This window comes from Stegostoma tigrinum, chromosome 1 (genome assembly GCF_030684315.1).
Source record: "Stegostoma tigrinum isolate sSteTig4 chromosome 1, sSteTig4.hap1, whole genome shotgun sequence".
NCBI lineage: Eukaryota > Metazoa > Chordata > Chondrichthyes > Orectolobiformes > Stegostomatidae > Stegostoma > Stegostoma tigrinum.
The window spans coordinates 146,864,097-146,887,407 of NC_081354.1; the positions used below are offsets into that span (position 1 = coordinate 146,864,097).

At 40.7% G+C, this 23,311-nt stretch overlaps 1 protein-coding gene and 1 long non-coding RNA gene across 3 annotated transcripts in view; both read left to right on the forward strand.

Annotated features, from left to right (window-relative positions):
* Positions 1 to 12,648, forward strand: part of dctn3 (dynactin 3 (p22)) — a 26,506-nt gene extending 13,858 nt beyond the window's left edge. Inside the window, exons 3-7 of the mRNA XM_048531317.2 lie at positions 5,539 to 5,625; positions 7,423 to 7,506; positions 7,850 to 7,908; positions 8,128 to 8,187; positions 10,838 to 12,648. Of these exons, the coding sequence (XP_048387274.1) occupies positions 5,539 to 5,625; positions 7,423 to 7,506; positions 7,850 to 7,908; positions 8,128 to 8,187; positions 10,838 to 10,927 (380 nt within the window). The 3' untranslated portion in view covers positions 10,928 to 12,648. The remainder of the gene's footprint in view (positions 1 to 5,538; positions 5,626 to 7,422; positions 7,507 to 7,849; positions 7,909 to 8,127; positions 8,188 to 10,837) is intronic.
* A 3,709-nt stretch (positions 12,649 to 16,357) lies between these two features.
* Positions 16,358 to 23,311, forward strand: part of LOC132210576 (uncharacterized) — a 114,208-nt gene continuing 107,254 nt past the window's right edge. For both annotated transcript variants that reach the window (XR_009446721.1, XR_009446720.1), the window contains exon 1: positions 16,358 to 16,427. This is a non-coding gene — a long non-coding RNA (uncharacterized LOC132210576). The remainder of the gene's footprint in view (positions 16,428 to 23,311) is intronic.

The window sequence follows — 23,311 nt, forward strand, 5'->3', positions numbered from 1 at the left end:
GGTTGCAATGGACTTGAGTCATTTACTTGGTTAAGCTTATGAGGAATGGCTATTAGAAACACTGAGGAAAACAAAATGCATTTATAGTATTGCAAAAGAACCTATCTTATCCATTAAAACATCTTTATGGTTTCCTTATGACAAATGTGTGGAAATTGAGAATACAGTAGTGGTTTGAAGTGGTCAGTGGTCAGTTCATACATTGTGCAATTAGCTGTAAAGTTATAAGTGCTTAAGTGGATGGAGTAATGCTGTCACAACGCATCTCAAAGAAATTAGGCTTGGCAATATTTCCTTGAAGTTCGTCAAGGAAGCAGGTGCTAATAAGAGAATATCTTTATCTAAATATCATCTTTTGCATCTCTTCACTATCTCCTTTTGACCTGATAGCTCAAGAAAAACAACCCCAATTTCTCAAACCTGACCTTTACAGTGAAAACATATATTCGATCATCCCTGAACTGGTAAGTTTTTTTTCTAAACCATGTAAGACCATTAGACATAGGAGTGGAAGTAAGGCCATTTGGCCCATCGAGTCCACTCCACCATTAAAATCATGGCTGATGGGCGTTTTATCTCCACTTCCCTGCACTCTCCCCGTAGCCCTCGATTCCTTGTGAGATCAAGAATTTATCGATCTCTGCCTTGAAGGCATTTAACGTCCCGGCCTTCACTGCGCTCCGTGGCAATGAATTCAACAGGCCAACCACTTTCTGGCTGAAGAAATGTCTCCTCATTTATGTTTTAAATTTACCCCCTCTAATTCTAAGGCAGTGCCCACGGGTCCTAGTCTCCCTGCCTAATAGAAACAACTTCCCAGCGTCCACCCTTTCTAAACCCTACATTATCTTGTAAGTTTCTATTAGATCTCACCTCGACCTTCTAAACTCCAATGAATACAATGCCAAGATCCTTAGCCGTTCATCGTACGTTAAACCTATGTTATTGGTCCTTCACATACCTCCTAAACTGTTGAACAAAACTGTGCAGACCTCTGACTGCAGCCTTGTCAGAACTTTATAAAGATTCTGCATAATTTCCCTGTTTTTTTGTTCAGATTACATCTAGCTACTGAAGCACAGAATTTGATATATCCTGCTAGCTATTTTCTGAGTATATTTCAAAGATCTAGGCATCTCAAACTTGAGGAACCTCTATCACTGAACACGTATACAACTGTGCCATTATATCTATCATGCCCCTCTGTATTTCTTCTGTCATGTGCATTACTTCAGACTTCTCTGCGTTTTTTTTGCTATACCATTCCTTTTCAGTAGGCACTGGTATCATCACTGTTTGGTACACCTTCAAGTTTAGTGTCATTGGCAAATTTCCCTACTTACTTTGCATTCCATAGCCAATGGAATATCAGGGAACGCAGTGGCCTAATGGTATTGCTGTTGGACTGTTAATCCAGAGACCCAGATAATGTTCTGGGGACCCAGGTTCAAATCCTGCCATGGCAGATGCTGGGATTTCAATTCAATAAAATATCTGGAATTAAGAATCTAATGACCATGAACTCAGTACGATTGTCGGAAAAACCCCTATCTGCTTCGCTAATGCCCCTTAGGGAGGAAAACTGCCATCTGGCCTACATGTGATTCCAGACCCACAGCAATGTGATTGACTCTGAACCACCTGCTGGGCAACTAGGGATGGGCAATAAATGCTGCCTGATCAGCAACATCCTAATCCCGTGAATGAATAAAGAAAAAACAAATATGTTTACAAATATCAAAAACAGCAATGGTCCATGCACTGACCCTTTTAAGAAGAGTTCTGAGGAAGGGTCACCAGACCCGAAACGTTAACTCTAAATTTTTCCTTCACAGATGCTGCCAGACTTGCTGAGCTTTTCCAGCATCTTTGTTTTTGCCCCTCGAAGAACGCCATCTTCTACAATCCTCCTGTCTAAAAATCAAGTTCCTTCCATTTGCTGTTTCACCTCCTTTTTATCCAAAAAGACAGTGATTTCTCCCTGCTCCTTGAGTCTGAATTCTGATACAAAACTTATTGTCTATACTTGGTCATTTTTTTAAAAACATATAAAAGCATCCATTGTGTTATCTTCATTAGTCTTCTCTGCTAATTTGTTTTCCTCATTTACTCATGGAATGTCTGGGCCAGCACTAATTACCCATCCTTAAGTTGCCCTTAAGAAACTAATGGTGAGCCACTTCCTTGAACTAGTGCAGTTCATGCCGTATAGATAGAGCCCAGTGCTCCTGACAGGGAGATCCAGGATTTTAATCCACCAACACTGAAGGAATGTAAATATATATTGTCTGGTATTTGTGTGGTGCGAATGTTACTTAGCACTTGTCAGTCCAAGCCTGGATATTGTCCAGTTCTTGCTGCATTTAATCAGGGACTGCTTCAGTAAGTCAGAAATTGCAAATGGTACTTAACATTGTACAACCATCAGCAAACATCATCACTTCTGACCTTATGAAGCAGCTGAAGATGCTTGGACCCAGGACGTTACCATGTGGCACTCCTGCAGAGATATCCAGGAACTGAACTGATTGACCTTCAATAACCACATCCATGTTCTTTTGTGCCAGGTATGACTCCATCTAGGGGGCAATTTTTCCCAGAATCCCATTTACTCTGGTTTTGATTCATAAGTTCAAATTGATTAGTCAAGCAAGTCTGCCTTTTACAAATATACATTGACTTTCCTTAATTAATTAAAATCTCTCCAAGCACTTGTTGAATTTTCTGTGGATTATTTCCAGAGCTATAAACATAATTGGTGTTGAACTGGCCTGGCTATCCCGTGCCTATCGACAATTATACCAATTGAAAAAGAGAAGAGGATGGAGACACCATGGGTTAGGACCATGGCGATGTTGGATTCCTTTCAGCCTGTAATTAGAGAGATGTCCAAAATGGGCCGAGTTGGGAGGTTGGAAGTCTATAACATACAAGACGCCAAAGAGGGCTGGAAGGAATGTATGATGTGCCACGTCGATTGTAAGACCTGAGGGGAGTCAAAGCTGACCATATCTTATACGGGTAGGGTACCAACAATGGAAAGATGTTCCCTAGATTATTCATCAGAGCGACTCAGCTGAGGAGCGGGTTGCTCTTGACAAAAGTAAGAAGAGCGCGGGGTGCTCCTGGAAACGAGGATTTTAAATGCAGAGGTGACTGTGGGAAGCCAGAAACACTCAGCCATGTACTCTAGAATTACTTGGTCACACATGATGCACGTTGTGCGTGGCATAGCAGTATCATGAAACAACTGGTATGACAGCTGTGTCATGTGACAGTGGGCGAAGTGCTTACGTAACTCAGGATTCCCCCTAAAACATCATTCTGCAAGCCTGACATCTTGATGGTTGAGAATAATACAGCTCAGGTACGTGATATCATGGTTCCACTTGAAGCCCATTTAGATGAGATTTGGACTCTGAAACATGAGAAATATGGAAATGACAAAGTGGTAGCTGCTACACGGAAACATCAAATAGCACTGGGCTACAGAATCACTGCCGTGAAACAGATTCTGGTGATCATCTCAAGTCGTAGTCTCATGCATACTAAGAGTGCCACAGACCTCAGAAAAATTGGAGTCTCCGAAATATCCACTGGGGACTTGGTAACAATAGCTATAGCCGGCAGTATTAGGTGCTACGACACCTATATGAGAGGAGCCAACAGATGATGGTCTGTGTTCTGGCGGCCCTGACTCTCAACCTGGGCTTTCTCGTCCCGCAGACAACCTACATGATGTGCAGTAACACCTGATACTGTATTCCTTTTCCGACAATAGCACTTCGGTGCAACCCAGTAGGGATCGCTTTAATGCAGGAATGGCCTTACCAAATAAATGTAATAGCTAATCTTTCCAGCATGCCCTGCTGTCAGTTTTTACCTGATGAATTACTCCTATTCTCTCTGCTTCTGCTGATATTTTGTTAGTATCCTGTTCCTTGCTAAACGTCAATGAAAAATATTAATTAAATATTTCCTCTGTACCTCTAAGCATGTACCATTTTCTTTGTCCTTACTAGGACTCGGCCAGTCTTGTGTTACCTATTTAACCATAATACTGCTTGGTGCTGGAACTAATCCAGACATTCGTGCGTTTACAATATTAGTTAATTTCCACCTTAACCCCTGAAAGTCTGTCCTAAGACCATGATATCTGTCTTTTTTGTCATTGATATGGCTGTTTAGCAAAATCTCTGGCTCACTTACTTTTAAGAATGATATCACCTCCTTGGTGATGTCCTGTGTTCTGGAACGAGAAAAGCAGTCATGTAGGACTGCAGTGAAAGTTATAAAAATGTCTAACTATTCCCTAAACTCTGAAATCTTGTATAATGAAGGCAATTCTACACTTGGCTGTTTTTCAACCACTCCATCAACTGAGTTCCTTATGTAGTCATTTGCTCACTGGTGCCATGATCTGGACTGCATTCCTTTAATTAGAAACAGCCAAAAATGATGATAATGCTGAGGACTGGCTGGGGAGTGATACACATCCCAAAGACTCCTGCACTTATTTCTGGTTCCTCCTCTTTGGATGACTATCTGTTGACTGCCCTGAGCTCTCATTGGATATTTCTGAGGACATACAATCAGGAAACATTTTGAAATATTGAGCTTGGCCTCAATCATCTAGAGGCAGCTCCCACACACACCATTCCCCATTATACATGAAGTAACCTGAATATCATGTGTCACAGAAACTGCAAAAGGTCTCAGCTGTCCATCCATAATCTAAAGGAGAAAAGATGTCTACTTGTTGTGTGAGAATATAGTTAGTATCTTGTCCAAGAGGCTTTTGCCGAGGTGGTTCATAACTTCAGCAGGTCGTATTTTGTGCGAAGAGTCCAAACTCTTAAAAATGACCTGTTGGTTTCACGATTGTAATGTTTTATGGCCCAATGTAAACCAGTAGTATGCCCTAACAATCTCTGATAAATGGTTTTTATTATACAATGTAAGTTATACTGAAATATTTCAAACAATAGCATGACAGTTGGACTGCCTTTCTAGTTGTAATGTTTGATGTCTTGCCTTCATTTTTAGCATGCTTACTGTGGCGGCTTTTCTTTGAAGAGTTTTTTGTTACAGGATTTCCGGGGTGGTAAAAGAAGCCGCTGTTGTGCGGTTTAGGTCACCATAATATTTCTGGTTGGAATAGGTTCAAGGGATTAAGAACATTCTTTTGTTCATCTGGTCACCCAGTAATGTTTGTACATCAAAGCTAAATGAAGTTTTTGCTTTTAGGTTGTGCCATGTAATAAAACAATTAACTTTTCAACGTCACCTAATTATGTCTTGCAGAGGAATATGCAAAAACCTTGTTTGTCATCATCTATTACCAATTTGCATGTTTGATCAAATTTCATTAGAACTCCTTAATTATACTGTTTATATTCTAGACTTCAACTTTTTCAAAAAATATTAAAGACACTTTTCTTTCTAAGCACAGCTTCCTGTAGAATGCAAAAAAGTTGCTTCTTTTTCCCTTTCAGTATAAGAATTTAACTAGTTGTTGTGTAATTCCTATATTTTCAGTTGATGATCTGATAAAGTACTTGGACCCTCAGTATATTGATAGAATTGCTATCCCAGATGCAATGAAACTAGAATTCATCCTAGCAGGTAACTGTCTATTTGTTGTGGTAAGGAGAACAATGATCTTTTTCATCTTTTTAAGATTTAAGACAGATTTTGAGGGGAAGAAAGAAAATTTAATGATGTCTTTTAAATTTTAATGTCCAAAGGTACTTCACAAATTGTCTGTGATCACTCATTCACAAATAACTTTGCTTTCAAAGGGAAAGATACATGTAGTTGAGTTTAATTTCTAGAAAATTATTTCTTGTGAATTTGAAGGATCAAACACTGAAGTAGTGAATGAAAGAACCTCTACAGAAATCAAAATACACTGCTGACTGGTTAACAAATATAACAGTAGACATCAGGGAGAAGATAAATAGAAGCTGAAGTTGGCCATGCAATCCTTTAAGTCTGATCTGTCATCCAGTATGGCCATGGCAGATCTTTGACATCAACTCTCTGTTCTCACCATACCCTTTATTTGCCTATTACAATGTCATGTCAAGTACAGGTGCATTGTACAATGAACTTTCACAACATTTTTAGAAACTAGATGCACAGAAACTCTTAAAGTGTAACCAGTAGGTCTACAACATGTATGCAACTGTCAAACCGTCCAGAATTTTATAAGAATCAAGTATTCATTGTAGGACATTCATATCCTCAACTACTGTATTTATTATTTTTTTAAAAAGCAAATATTGTATTCCACCGGCATTTAGATGTCACCATTAACCAGTAAAATCATTTCAGCAATCTACAGTCAATCATAATTTGACAGTGGGTTCACTTAAGCAGCTTGTGCGATGTACACGTGATGTTTGTGGAACTGGCTGAGTTTCAGGACATTCTTGCATCCTACACTTTATGTCTGCTGACATTTTAGTTGTAGCCAGAGTGCTAAATAATTTGAGTTTGTTGAACTCCTCTTTACATCTGGAAGTGGATAATTGGTGAAATTGAAGGAAACGGTGAATTGATAAGTATTTAGCTATTGTAGTGCTGCATATCCAACTTAACTTTGAGGACTATTATGTGCTCATTCACTAAAGGAGTGCAATACATCTAGGTTATATGTAGATATTTCTCGTCAACCCACTCAGACACATGATGAGATTAGATTAGATTAGATTCCCTACAGTGTGGAAACAGGCCCTTTGGCCCAACAAGTCCACACCGCCCCTGGCAGCATCCCACCCAGACCTATCCCCCTATAACCCACACATCCCTGAACATTAAAGGCAATTTAGCATGGCCAATCCACCTAGTCTGCACATCTTTGGACTATGGGAAGAAACCGGAGCACCTGGAGGAAACCCACGCTGACACAGGGAGCGTGCAAACTCCGCTCAGACAGTTGCCCAAGCTGGAATTGAACCCGGGTCCCTGGCGCTGTGAGGCTGCAGTGCTAACCACTAAGCCATGGTGCTGCCCCAGATGTGTCTGGGGCAAATGGGAATTGAACCCAGACCTTTTGGCCCAGAGTGGGACACTACCGTTGCACTAGAAGAGCCCTCATATTAGTGTAAAATGTATTTCAGCACCTCACCTGATCATTAAACAAAATTACCAATTTGACATAACAAGGTGTAGAGCTGGATGAACACAGCAGGCCCAAGCATCATCAGAAGAGCAGGAAGGCTGATGATTCGTGCCTGGACAGTTGTTTTAGTCATGTGCCGTTTCAGTGACCTCAATGAATAGAATCTAGATTTCCTGTCTTGATTAAGGAAATGGTTTTAAATACGAAAATATTTATTTTGCATTTAATTCTGAGAATAGGACGAGTGTGTTATGAGTGATTTTTTTTTAATTAATTCTGTTTTCTTTATACAATAGAGGAACATTTTATCCACTCTCAAGTGCGCCTTTTAGAATCTGTTAAAAAGCATCAGCCATATCTTGAGAGTGAGCACATTAAAGGCAAGTACAAGCAATTACCTGAGAAAGTGTGTCACTTAACTCGATCCTGTCAGTCTTTAGTCATAGCACTGCTTTATTTATCCAGTCAATGCTTCTCTTTTTCTTCAACTTCACTGTCTTCCGAGCACATGTTTGCTCTTAAAATTGGATTAAGGATTTGTCAAGGTTGATTACCATCAAAACTGCCCTTGTCCTATCTCATTCTTACCCCTTAGCCCAATCTCCCCACCCACAACTTTGCTGTCTTTTCCACCTCTCATTGCTTTGGACATTTAGCGGCAAATTCGCCTCTGTAACGAGTGATATAATGCAAAAATCTAATTTGTTGCTTACATACTTGCAGCTGTTCCAAACTATTCCTCAAAGGTGCAAGCACTGACCCAGATTCAGATTCAGGAACAGGTACTGTATGTACTACAAATATTTAGCATTTCTCTAATTGTTTTTCTTGCATAGAATGATTTTCAGTTAATAAACAATTCTGCTAAAACTTCTGATATTATAAGATTACTTTCAATATTTGTTTTGTTTTTATTCTTTTATTTAAACCATTGTTTGTATTGATCACTTTGTTTTCCTCAGTAATCCTCTCTGTCAACTCCTTCTCATGTTTTATTGTAGGATCAGTGTAATGCGATTACAGAAGATGTAAGCAAAATGCTTGAAAACTATAACAAAATGGTATCCTTTGGTTTCAACAACCGGTGTTTTCATAATGGTCTATCACATTAAGTTAATAATAGAATTCTCACTTATTGCAGTAACAGTAACTCCTCTTTATGTGGTTTTTCAGGAGCCAAAAGGGCAACTCATTTGGATATGGGGGTAGGATGGGAGTTTTGTTTAGTCGCAGACTTGACTTGAGACTTGTAACCTTGTGATTTTTATATAGTCAAAATCCATTTCTTTGTTTCACTATTTTGAATTAGCTTTGGGGCCCAATATGGATTTATCAGGATGTGTTTAATATTCAGGTTGACATCAGAGTTAAAAACAAAGTTTACCTTACATTAACCCTTAATTCCGCAGTATTAGACTTATTTTCTCCTTTGACGTAACTTCAAAATATACTGCAATTTTCTGTTTTTTTAGTTTAAATAACCATTACTTGTAGCTAATCCAAATGACATTTAGATCATTTGTTCATTAAACTGTATCATCAATGAAATATATTTCTAGAACGGTGTGAACATATGATTCTGTTAACAAGATATCTAGTATCTATAATTGCCAAATTTGCAGATGATGCTCGAATAGATAGGGAAGTAAGTTGTAATAAGAAATTTACAAATGGACATGACATGAATAGTTTAGGTAATGAGCTAAAATTTGGTATATGAAGTTTGACATGGATAACTGTGAGGTTATCCATTTTGGCCAGAGAAAGACAACTTATTATCAAAATAGAGAGAAATTTCAGGGTGCTTTGGCACAGCGGGATCTGGGTGTCCTCATCCATGAGTTGCAGAAAACTAATTTGCAGATAGCAGTTAATAAGTATGGCAAATTGAAATTTTGGCATTTGTTGCTGAAGGGATAGTGTATAAAAGTAAGGAATTGTTGCTGTAACTGTATAAAGCATTAGTGAGACTGCAATTGTAATTTAGTTCCCCTTATTTGAGGAGGACTGTAGTTGCATTGGAGCAAGTTCACTAGGTTGATTCCAGAGATTGTCTTAATAAGAGTGATTGAGCAGTTTATGCCTATACTTTCTGGAGTTTAGAAGAATGAGATGAGATGTGATTGAGGTATATAAGATGGTAAAGGGATTTGCAAAGTAGAAGTAGAAAGGATGTTTCCTCATGGGGCAATCTAGAATAAGAGGTCATCATTTTAGGATAAGGGGTAGCAGATTTAAAAAAGGTGAGGATACATTATTTCTCTCAAAATGGAGTGTCTGTGTGTGGAATTGCCTGTGCCAGAGTGCAATGGATGCAGCGATATTTAAGGAGGTTATAGACGGGTGGAAATCAGGCAGGAAATTGGATTTGAAGCCGAGATGAGATCAGTTATGATTGTATTAAATGGTGGAGCAGGCTCAAGGGCGGAATTGCCTACTCTTACTCTTGGTTTTTATGTTCTTATTAGAATAGGGGTTTCTGCAAGGAATTGATGGGCTGAAATTTTAACCATCTCATTGACAGGTCAACAGATACGAGACAAAATTAAAGATGCATTGAGCTCTGGCCCAAAAGAGGGCAATTTCATTTCAAGTGATTGTTAATGTGACTCCATACCTAAAGGTAACTTTCAACATGATGACCCTAAGGTCGGTGGAGTTTTGGATAGTGACGAAGGATGCTGTAGGTTGCAGAGAGACATAGATAAGCTGCAGAGCTGGGCTGAGAGGTGGCAAATGGAGTTTAATGCAGACAAGTGTGAGGTGTGCACTTTGGTAGGAGTAACCGGAAGGCAAAGTACTGGGCTAATGGTAAGATTCTTAGTAGTGTAGATGAGCAGAGAGATCTCGGTGTCCATGTACACAGATCCTTGAAAGTTGCCACCCAGGTTGACAGGGCTGTTAAGAAGGCATACAGTGTTTTAGCTTTTATTAATAGAGGGATCGAGTTCCGGAACCAAGAGTATATGCTGCAGCTGTACAAAACTCTGGTGCGGCCGCACTCGGAGTATTGCGTACAGTTCTGGTCACCGCATTATAAGAAGGATGTGGAAGCTTTGGAAAGGGTGCAGAGGAGATTTACTCAGATGTTGCCTGGTATGGAGGGAAGGTCTTACGAGGAAAGGCTGAGGGACTTGAGGCTGTTTTCATTAGAGAGAAGAAGGTTGAGAGGTGACTTAATTGAGACATATAGAATAATCAGAGGGTTAGATAGGGTGGATAGGGAGAGCCTTTTTCCTAGGATGGTGACGGCGAGCATGAGGGGCCATAGCTTTAAATTGAGGGGTGAAAGATATAGGACAGATGTCAGAGGTGGAATCTTTACTCAGAGAGTAGTAAGGGAATGGAACGCTTTGCCTGCAACGGTAGTAGATTCGCCAACTTTAGGTACATTTAAGTCATCATTGGACAAGCATATGGACGTACATGGAATAGTGTAGGTTAGATGGGCTTGAATCGGTATGACAGTTCGGCACAACATCGAGGGCCGAAGGGCCTGTACTGTGCTGTAATGTTCTATGTTCTATGAAATTGTCATTAACATATTTCTCGTTTTGACACTTGGTGCTTCAGATGCACGTGAATAAGTGGCTGTTTTCATCAGCTTGGTTTATTGAATGCAATTTAATTCCTATCTGGAGTAAATATTTAAAATTTGTTTGTGAGCTTTCAGAATTCTATAGATAGTTTCATCTTGACAATGACCTTCAGATTCTGCTCCTGTCAAAGCAGTTTGTTCAGTGGGAAGAATTACTAACCACGCTTGAAGCTGCAAAACAAATAAAGCCAATCGCTGACTGATATCACATCACATCCTGGGTGGATCAAAATATTATTTGGAAGTGGAGCAAACAATTCCTTTTGCTATCTATATAGTATTGTATATGTAATCCGTAAAAATGAAAATAATATTGTTTGAAAACATTTCTTAAAACAGTATCTCCTATTAAAATCTCTTGCAATTGGAGAATTAGCATTGTATTATAGTAGAGTAGCGGGATGAATATCCTATTGATTTGGAGTGTCATATTTCTAGGTTTACATTCTAATATTTAAAACTTGAGCTAACCTTATAATGTAATTATGTTCATATTTTATATAGTTTATTCATATTTGCCAATTATTGCCTTCCTTTTACAGCATTTAAAGATTGGGCGTTTAGTACAGATATGCTGCAAAATTATTTTGTGCAACCTGTGTAATATAGAATATTTTGCGGTTTACTATGTCAGACAAGAGGAATGTGTATTGCTATATTAGATCCTTTTCTGTTTTGTGGGATACTATGGTAATTAGTCTGCAGTCTGAGAACTAAGTACAATATTATGGCCAGGGGATTTTAACAAGTTCCAGGGCAGCCTCTGCTGATTATGGCCGGATACGATAAGAGTTGACTAAGCACAATATGAAAGGAGGATGGTCTTGGTTTGAGCAGTATGCTTCAAGAATACATTGTGCACTTCTCTTAAAACCTTGAGCAAAAATAGCTAATAAGTCACCTGATTATGCCAAGTAAATGTTTTCCTTTTGCATCAACTTGCTATCGTCCACTCCCATGGGAATACTAAGGGTTCTCCACTGCCAGATTAAATTCAGGTAGGTTTGAAAGTGATCTGTGTCTGATATTCCCATTTGAGTGTTAACCAGCTCAGACCTGGCTCAGATTCTATTTTAAATTGGGCTAGTGGGAATGGTAGTGTTAATCCAGTTTTGCTGTGATGCAGCAAGTGTTTCCCATTAAGAGGACAAAACTATTAAAAGCTAGTCAGGAGGGCATGACTCATGCAACCTTATTAAAATAAAACAAACCAAATCTAAATAACTTAATCAAATAAATATTAAAAATATCCATAATTCCTAGTGGTCATTGAAGTATTCTATTTGTTACATTAACTGGATTACAGTATGGCCTTTCACGCAGATGTCATTGTAAGAATTCTAGACAGTAAATCATGAGCAACTGCTGAGCTTTTGCATGCGTACGTGCATACATGCAGAAAAGATAGGTGATGACTAACCAGTCAATTGAGCTGTCATGCATCTGGGCTAGGCATAACTTTGGCAGGCCTTCATCCCATCCTCCTCTCAGCCAAACAACCATGTTAAGAGAAGTAAAACAATCTGGGCCCAGAACTTATCTAGCCACAGCATTATTTTCCCTGCTTAATTTTTTCTCTCTTCCTTGCTCCCATTCCATCCTTTAAAACGCAAAATATCGTAATGTTATCCTTGAATTATTTTCTTGCAAAGAAGTAATGCCACTTTGGAACATCAATCACCTACCAACTTGCATCTTAATTAAATTTGTTTTAATGTTGTGGAGTTTCATTTCCATGTTGGTTTTTTTTTATTTATTAAATGTTCTTAATGTCACGACTTCTAAGTTTTCTCAAATCTGAACAAATAAATATTTCATAATCTGTAAGCTGCAATGACGTGTCAATATTTATATTGTAACAAAACTGCTAACTCTGTCTTGCTTCCTTGAGAATAATTTTTATTAAAGTGCAATGGTAACTTTAGTGCAGTGACTGAAGTTTTTATGGTGGGTTTACTTGGGATGCATGAGCTCATTTGTGTGTAAGTCTGGTTCTACTGTTGAGGGCATAAACTGGAATATTCCCCTCTCAAAGTTGTGAAGGGAAATTACAGGAGACCACAGTAGCAAAAGAACCACTTAACTTTTTATATTTGGTTTTATATCAATTACACTCAAACTGATCTGGCTCATTTCTGAACAGTCGTGGAGTAACCACACACTGCATGCATCAACAAATTCTTCCAACATTCATAAACTTTTCACTGTCTAACTTGGTACCCTGTCCATGTAAGTAACAATTAAAACCTTCAAGTCTCCTTCCCTCAATTGAGGTTAATAATTTATTTTTTATCATTTTAAAATATCTGAAATTCTTAATTCGTTTATGGGATGAGGGCATTGCTGGCTAGGCAGCATTTATTGTCCATCGGGCAATTCAAGAGTTAACCACATTGCTGTGGGCTGAGCCAAGTGTTACCTTCCCTGAAGGGCATTAGTGAACCAGATGGGTTTTTCTCCTAATAATTGGCAATGGATTCACAGTCATAGAACATAGAAAAGTACAGCACAGTACAGGCCCTTCGGCCCACGATGCTGTGCCGTGGAATAATCCCAATCCAAAAATAAAATAATCTAACCTACATTCCCCTCGATTCACTGCTGTCCATGTGCATGTCCAGCAGTCGCTAAAATGTCACTAATGACTCTGCTTCCACGATTACCACTGGTAAACTATTCCATGCGCTCACAACTCTCTGGGTGAAGAAACTCCCTCTGACGTCTCCTCGATAGCTTCCTCCTAACACCTTAAAACTATGACCCCTCGTGGCATTCAATCCTGCCCTGGGGAAAAGTCTCTGGCTATCGACTCTATCATGCCTCTCATTACCTTGTACACCTCAATCAGGTCACCTCTCTTCCTCCTTCTCTCCAGAGAGAAAAGTCAGAGGCTCAGTCAACCTCTCCTCGTAAGACAAACTCTCCAGTCCAGGCAGCATCCTGGTAAACGTCCTTTGCACCCTCTCCAAAGCCTCCACATCTTTCCTATAATAGGGCAACCAGAACTGGACACAGTATTCCAAGTGTGGTCTCACCAGGGTTTTGTGGAGCTGCAGCATAACCTCGCTGCTCTTAAACTTGATCCCCCGTTAATGAAAGCCAAAACACCATATGCTTTCTTAACAACCTTGTCCACTTGGGTGGCAACTTTGAGGGAGCTATGCACTTGAACACTAAGATCCCGCTGTTCCTCCACACTGCCAAGAATGCTGTCTTTAATCCTATATTCAGCATTTAAGTTCGACCTTCCAAAATGCATCACTTCGCATTTATCCAGGTTGAACTCCATCTGCCATTTCTCAGCCCAGCTCTGCACACTGTCAATGTCTCGCTGAAGCCTGCAATAGCCCTCGATACTATCAACGGCACCTCCAACCTTTGTGTCATCAGCAAACATACTAACCCACCCCTCAACCTCCTCATCCAAGTCATTTATAAAAACTACAAAGAGAAGAGAGCCCTGTGGGACACCACTCAGCACTGACCTCCAGGCAGAATACTTACCATCTACAACCACTTTCTGCCTCCTGTCAGCCAACCAATTCTGAATCCAGACAGCCAAATCACCCTGTATCCCATACCTCCTGAATTTATGAATGAGCCAGCAGTGGGGAACCTTATCAAATGCCTTGCTAAAGTCCATGTACACCACATCCACTGCTCGACCCTTGTCAACCTGTCTCGTGACTTCCTCAAAGAACTCAATAAGATTTGTAAGGCATGACCTGCCCCTCACAAAGCCATGCCGACTCCTTTTAATCATGCTATGATTTTCCAAATAGTCATAAATCCTATCCCTCAGAATTCTTTCCAAAACCTTGCTGACTACAGATGTAAGACTGAGTAGTCTGTAATTTCCAGGGATTTCCCTATTCCCTTTCTTGAAAAGAGGAACAACATTTGCCTCCCTCCAATCTTCCAGTACGACTCCTGTGGAGAGTGAGGAAGCAAAGATCTTTGCCAGCAGCTTAGCAACCTCCTTTCTCACTTCCCGGAGCAACCTAGGATAAATCTGGTTTGGGCCTGGGGACTTATCAATCTTAATATTTGCCAAAATTTCCAGCACATCAACTTCCTCAATCTTGATCTGTTCAAGCCTGTTTTCCTGTTACTCAAAGTTGTCATTCACAACAAGGTCCCTTTCCTTAGTGAAAACTGAAGCAAAAAACTCATTTAGGGCTTCCCCTTATCTGCTCAGACTCCATGCACAAGTTCCCTATGCTATCCCTGATCGGCCCTACCTTCTCCCTGATCACTCTCTTATTCCTCACGTATGAGTAAAATGCCTTTGGGTTCCCCCAAATCCTTCCTGCCAAGCCTTTTTCGTGCCCCTTCCTGGCCCTCCTCAGTCCACTTTTGAGCTCCTTCCGAGCAAGCCTGTAATCCTCTAAAGCTGTGCTAGACCCTTGCTTCCTCCACCTTACGTACGCTGCCTTTTTCTTTTTGACAAGAAGCACCTCTGTACCTGTCATCCAAGGCTCCTTAATCTTACCCCTTCTTACCTGTCTCAGAGGAACAAATTTATACATCACTCACAACAACTGCTCCTTAAACAGCCTCCACATGTCTGCTGTGCCCTTTCTGTGGAACAGTTGCTCACGATCTGTACTTCCCAACTCCTGCCTGATAGCGTCATAGTTTCCTTTACCCCAGTTAAATATCTTCCCCTGGTAACTGCTCCTTTCCCTTTCCATGGCTACGGTAAATGTGAGGCTGTTGTGGTCACTGTCGCCAAAGTGTTCTCCCACCGCGAGATCTGGCTCATTGCCGAGCACCAAATCCAAAATGGCCTCCCCCCTCGTCGGCCTGTCCCCATACTGAGTAAGGAAACCCTCCTGAACACACCTGACAAAAATGGCTCCATCCAAACCATCTGCACTAAGGAGGTTCCAATCAATATTGGGAAAGTTGAAGTCACCCATAACAACAACCCTGCTACGTTTGCACTTTTCAACAATCTGCTGGCCTATGAGTTCTTCGATCTCCCTACTGCTATTTGGGGGTCTGTAGAAAACCCCCAGTGAGGTGACTGCTCCCTTGCTGTTCCTAACTTCCACCCGTACTGACTCAGTTGACAAACCTTCCTCGGCAACCTCAGCCCATACCACCTCAGAAGACGAGTCGTCATCAAAGGTTCTTTCAGCCACCGTTATACTGTCCTTGACCAACAAAGCCACACCTCCCCCTCTTTTACCACCTTCCCTGACCTTAATGAAAGATCTAAACCCTGGAACCTGCAACGTCCATTCCCGACCCTGCTCTATCCATGTCTCCGAAACGGCCACAACATTGAAGTCCCAGGTACCTAACCAAGCTGCAAGCTCACCTACCTTATTCCGGATACTCCTGGCATTAAAGTAGACATACTTCAATCCAGTTTGCTGTTTGCCAGCACACTCCTGTGACAGTGAGTTCCTGACCATGTCCTCCCTATGCTCATGCTCCTGTGTACTCAGACTACACCTCAGTTTCCCATCCCCCTTCTGATCTAGTTTAAATCCACCAGAATAGCACTACACAACGATGAGCTGTATAGCTGAGGGTGGAAAAAAAGTCACTCCCTTCCCAGAAACCTCTGCTCTGAGATGTTGCTGATTGAGGTCAGCTTTTTAAAGGTTCAAAAAACAGTGACTCACCGGCTTCCCGACAGGCTCCTGCTTGCGCTGCCGCTGCAACCAGAAATGGAAGGCACCGGTACTCGAGGTAATTACTACATTTTTAATTCCAGATATGTATTGCATTCAAATTCCACTATCTGCCATGGCAGGATTTGAACCCAGATTCCTGCAACATTATCTGGATCTCTGGATTAACAGCCCATTGATAATACCACGAGGCTGTCACCTCCCAATGGTTTTTAAGCAGTGTAACAATCCATTCACTATTAGCTGAACCTTTTGCAAGACTTCTATCATGTCCAACATTTACAAGAACGAAGCATAAGGCTCATGTGGTGCAGCAGTCATGTTGCTACCTCTGAATCAGGGGGCTTGGTTCCAAGTTCCACTTGCTCCAGAAGTGTGTCATCACATATCTGAACATGTTGATTAAAAATACTGATAAAAGAGCCAAAATGTTGCAATATTTCAGCTGACACCTGATCTCTTTCCCCCTCCAACCCAATTTGAGAAATGATTTTGTCTTGAATTGATCTGCCAATATATCTGGAGCATGTTCTTTGCTTTTACAACAGTCATCAGGAATTCAAGCACTATCAGCTCTCAAGTGTTTTTATTTTTCTCTGCACCTGAGAGAATTTCAGTATATCGCTACAAATTCCCAAATGTTTTAAACCTAAAATTCTATGATTACGTGGAAAAGTCCAATTTTAATTTGAACAGTTTAACTGTCAGAATGCCAGCCTAGTTCCCTTCTGATTAACTCTGACTTTAAAGTGTCATTAACTAATAAAATTCTAATTCAAGATGGCTAGCAAAATTAGTTTTGAAACCATATTACAAGATAAGGATTCAACTTTGGAGTGTACAGCATTTTGTTATTATCTGACTTCAAGCATTCACTCCCTGTAACTCTGCACAATGATTTTGTTTCAAACTATCTAATATACTTCTAAATGCCTCGATTGAACCTGCCTCCATCACACTTTCAGGCAACGCATATCTGATCCTGACAATTTGCTTCACAATAATGCTTTTTTTAAAATTGTTTTTGCTTTTTTAGTAATTTTTAAAATCTCTGCCTACTCATTACCCTTTCATGAATCAACAGCTCTTCCCATCCCCCCCCATCTACATTGTACAGATTACCCATGATTTTGAATACATCTATCAAGCCTTTTTCTGAACCCTCTGTGAGGAAAATAATCTCAACTATTTAAAATAATTCAAGACAGTCAACATGGCTTTGTTAAGGGCGGGTTATGTCTGATAAATGTAATTGAGTTCTTTGATGAGGTGACAGAAGATGAAGGTGGTGCTGTGGATGTTGTATATTAAGACTTTTGAAAAGCAATTGATACAGTGCCACATGGCAGCTTCATTAGCAAATTAGAAATGTTTGGGATTAATAAACCCTTGGCAGCCTGGATTAGAAGTTGGCGAAAGGATCTGAGTGTTAACCAGCTTGGACCCTGCTCAAATTCTACTTCAAATTGGGCTACTGGGAGTGGTAGAGTTAATTGAATTTTACAACGATACAGCAAGTGTTTCCCATTAAGGACAAAACTATTAAAAGCTAGTGAGGGGGACAAAGAGGGTACGTATAGATGGGCATATATCAGGTTAGAGATGACTTGAAAGTGGTGTTCCCGAGGAATTGGCATTGAAACCCATGTATCTTCTGATTATTTACATAATTTGGAGATGGGTGTTGAAGACAAAATCTTTACATTTGCAGATAACATGAAGGAGAATAATGAATTGCGAGGATGTTGCTGAGCAACCTCAGAGGGCAAGTGATGCTACACCTCTATAAATAATTTTTCAGGCCATATTTGGAGTATTGCACTCAGTTCTAGACATCTTATTTAAGGAAAGATGTTAAAGCCTTGAAGATTATTCAAAGGAGATTTACTAGAATGATACCAGGAATGAATTATTTTAGATACAAAGAAGGATTGGAGATATTGGGCTAGTTCCCCTTGGATCAGAGAAGATTAAGAGGTGACCTTATTGACGATCAAGATTATGAACAATTTTGATACAGTAAAGAAGAATATTCTATTTCCACTAGTTAGTATCTCAATAACTAGGTGTCACAATTTCATGTTGTAAGCAAGAGAGTTAGAAGTGAGATGAGAAATGACTTTACTCAGAAGTCTCAGAAGAAATTCGGGGTTTCAAATGTGCTGCCTGGGAGAGTGATGGAGGTGGATTCCATAGGAAGATTCAAAAGAGGACTGGATATATATGTGAAAAGAATGAAGTTAGAGGTCTATGAAGATAGGGCTGGAGAATGGGACTACAATGGATAGCCTTTTCGGGATCTGATACAGATACAATGGGTTGAATGGCCTCCTGTACTGTAAAATTCTATGATTCTGTTCTTGATTATCTCCATCACTAACGATCCCCCTCACTGGAACCAGTCTGGTGAGAATTTTCAGCACACTAATCACAAATTGTTGTACGAAAGAAGGTAAAGAAACACTGTTTCTGACTCCAGTTCTACTATAATGGAATATCTAGTAGCAGCTGATGATGCTGAGGTCATCTTCCATGATACTTTAGACCCTGAAACAATTCTTACAGTTTGAACAGTATCTAACGTAACCCCATGATTTTAAAAGGAGAATAGGAAAAATCACAGATCAGTGAATCTGACATCGGTAGTCAGGAAGTTTACCAAGGATTTTATGGTAGACTACTTGGAAGACAGTGGTAGAATCAGACACAGCATGGATTTACAAAACAGGAAATCATGCTTGCCAAATCCACTTGAAGTCTTTGAGTATGTAAGTAGTAGTGTTGGTCATTGAGCTAGTGGATGTGATTCATTTGGACTGTCAGAAGGCTTATGGTGAAGTCCCGCACGAGATTAAATGTAAAATTCAAGTGCATGAAATTGGGGTAGTGCATTGAGATGGATAGAAAATTGGCTCGCAGACAGGAAACAAAGAGGAGGAATAAATAGGTCTTTTTCTGAATGACAGGCAGTGACTCATGGGGTACTGCAGGGATTGGTACTAGGAACTCTGATGTTCACAATATATGTTAATGATTTAGTTGCGGGAGCTGAATATCAAATTTGCAGATGACAAATAGCTGTTTACAAGTGTAAGATGTGAGGAGGATGCAGAGATGCTGCAGTGAGATTTGGACAGGCTGAGTCAATCGGCATATGCAGTATAATGTGGATAAATGTAGCAAAAAGTAGCAAAAGTAGGAAGACAGATTAATACTTGGATGGCTGTAAATTGAGAGAAGGTAATGTCTAGTGAGACCTGGGTGTCCATGTACACCAGTTGGTGAAAGTAAGCATGCAGGTGCAGCAGGCAGCAAACTATATAGTGGCCTCCATAGTAGGAGGATTCAAGATACCTTGCTGCAATTATACAGTGCATTGGTGAAGCCAGACACTTATGGTCTTATCCCATCAGCATCAAGAGCTATATCTACTTCCTTCTTGAGAAAGAAAATGTTTTGGCCTTAACCACTTTCTGTGGTAGTGAATTCCACAGGTTTGCCATCCTCTGGGTGAAGAAATATCTCCCCGTCTCAGCCCTAAAAGGTTTGCCCCTTATCCTTAAACTATCTATGAGTCCTGGCTCTGAACTCCTCCACCATCAACCTTCTGACCCCGCCCCCCAACTCTCTCCGTGACTCCCTTGTCTGCTCCACACTCCCCTCCATCTCAACCACCCCCGGCACTTTTCCCTGTAACCGAAGCAAATGCTACATCTGACCCTGTACCTTCCCCCTCACCCCCATCCCAGGCCCTAAGAAGAATTTCCACATCAAACAGATGTTCGCCTGCACATCTGTTAATGTGATATACTGTATCCGCTGTTCCCGTTGTGGCCTCCTCTACATCGGGGAAACCAAGGGGATGCTTGGGGATACTTTGCGGAACACCTGTGCTCAGTTTGCAACAAACAACTACATCTCCCAATCACAAACCATTTCAATTACACCCCCCAACTCCTCAGACAACATGTCCATCCCAGGCCTCCTGCATTGACTTCATAAGCCTCAAAATCTCCCCGCCCCTGACCACATCCCAAAACTAGCCCAGCTAGTCCCCACCTCCCTAACCATTCCTCCCACCTCAAACCCCACCTGCATCTACCCACTAAGCTTATCCCGCCTCCGTGACCCATCTGTCCTCCCTGGACTGACCTATCCCCTCCCTAATTCCCCACCTACATTCACCTTCACTGGCTCTAACCCCGCCTCTTTGACCTGTCTGTCTCCTCTCACCCTATCTTCTCCTTTATCCATCTTCTATCTGCCTCCCTCTGTCTCCCTATTTATTTCAGAATCGCCTTCCCCTCCCCCATTTCTGAACTAGGGTCTCAACCCGAAACGTCAGATTTTCTCGCTCCTCTGATGCTGCTTGGCCGGCTGTGTTCATCCAGCTTCACTCCATGTTATCTCAGATTCTCCAGCATCGGCAGTTCCAGCTATCCCTGGAATATTGTGTACAGTTTGGATTTATCTGAAGGAAGATGTTCTTTCTATCGAGGGAGTGCAGCAAAGGTTGACCACATCAGTGCCTGAGATGGCAAGTCTGAAATATGAGGAAAGATTGAATCAATTGGAATTATATATGTTCGTGTTGAGAAGATTGAGGGTGGATCTCGTAGAAACCTATAAAAGTTCTAACAGGATTATATGGATTAGATACAGGAACGCTGTTTTTGATGGTGGAGGAGTTCAGAACCAGGAGTCATAGATAGTTTAAGGATAAGGGGCAAACCTTTTTAGGGCTGAGATAGGGAGATATTTCTTCACCCAGAGGATGGCAAACCTGTGGAATTCAGTACCACAGAAAGTGGTTGAGGCCAAAACATTGTCCTTCTCAAGAAGGAAGTAGATATAGCTCTTGTGGCTAATGGGATAAGACCATAACATATAGGAGCAGAATTAGGCAATTTGACCCACTGAGTGCTTCACTATTTGATCATGGCTAATATGTTTCGTAACCCCATTCTCCCATCTTCTCCCTATCATCCTTGATCCTCTTACCAATCAAGAACCTATCTATCTCTGTGTTTTAAATGCATTCAATGACGTGGCCTTCATAGCCCTCTGCGGCTATGCATTCCAAAGATTAACCACCCTCTGGCTGAAAATATTCCTCCTCATTTCTGTTCTAGAGGGTAGCCCCTTCAGTCTGAGGCTGTGTCCTTGGGCCCTAGTCTCTCCAACTAATGGAAGCATCTTCTGCCTGTCGACCCTATCCAGACCTCTCCGTATTCTGTAAGTTTCAATCAGATTCCACAACCACACCCCCCTCCCCCCACTGGTGTCAGCATTCTAAACTCTATTGATATGGGGAGGTGATGGCCTAGTGGTATTATCGCTGAACTGTTAATCCAGAAATCCACACAACAATCTGAAGACCTGGGTTAGAATCCTGCTATGGCAGATGGTGGAATTTGAATTCAATAAATATCTGGAATTAAGAGTCTAATAATGGCCATGAACCCATTGTCAATTGTTGGAAAAACCCATCTGGTTCACTAATGCCCTTTAGGGAAGGAAAGTGCCATTCCTTACCTGGTTTAGCCTACATGTGACTCCAGACCCACAGCAATGTGGTTGACTCTTAACTGCCTTCTGGGCAATAAGTGCTGCTTAGCTAGTGATGCCCTCATCTGTGAATGAATAAAAAAGTGCATACCCAGAGTCCGCAACTGCTCCTCATGTGACAAGATCTTCATCCTTTGGGATCATTCTTGTAAATCTCCACCATCTTTGTGTCATCTGCAAACTTAGCAACAATGACCTCAGTTCCTTCATCCAGATCGTTAATATATAATGTGAATAGTTGTGATCCCAACACAAACCCCTGTGGAGCTCACTCGCTACTGGCTGCCACTATGAAAACGCCCCCTTTATCATTATTCTCTGCCTTCTACAATCAAGGGATACAGTGTGGGGAGGGAGGGATTAGGATATTGAACTCAGTGATAGGCATGATCATATTGAATGGCAGAGCAGGTTTGTGGAGTTGAATCGCCTTTTCTTGTTCCTACCTTTTATGTTTCTAGGTTTCTATGGTCCCATCACACACCTCATTATACATTCATCTGGGGTAGTTTTTTGGGGTGAGTTACTGACTGTTATCACAAATAACAACAATCTGCATTTATATAGCATTTAAAAGAATAAAATTCTATAGGCCACTTCACAGAAGTGTAAGAAAACTGTCAGTACCTTCAGAACAAGACTAGAGAGAGTATTGGGTAGGAATTCCAAACTGGAACACACAGATAAAGATTTTTATAATGCATGGCTTGTTGCACTCATGGAGCATCTAATTATTTCCCTTGAGGTTTCCATTTGCCAGGTTTCTCATTCTGAGCCCTTAAAAGTAGCAGTCTCATTGTGTCTGATTCGAGATAAGAAATTTATTTCTGTTTACAATGGAGCCAAATCTGTAATAAACATTCCTGGTGAGGAAGCAGAGATATTATAAACAAGGATCAAGAGTAACTCAGTAAAAGTATTTTTGTATGTTCAATTATTTTGGTTTGGAACAGAACATATTTAACCAGGATTAGCTGATTCATAATAACATTTTAAAAAAGGAGCAGGTGTAGCCCCATTCTGTTCTTGGTAAGAGAACCCCTTGGTAAGACATAGCCCAAGAATCAATGTAACAAATCCGTTTTAAATTGTTTACAATATCGGTATATCCTTTCTAAAGTACAATGGTGGCCTCATCAACAACCTGTACGGTAGTAATAAGGCTTCCCTACTTTTAAACTCCAATTCTCAACAAATAGGGCAAAAATTCCACTTGCTTTCCTAATTACTTCCTGCATCTGCATGCTATTTTTTGTGTTTCACTCAGATCCTTCTGTGCTGCATTTTGTTTCAACTCTCATTTACATAATCTATTGATTTTTCCAAGCAAAAGGTCTTGACCTCACACTTTCCTGCATTAAAGTTATTGCCCAC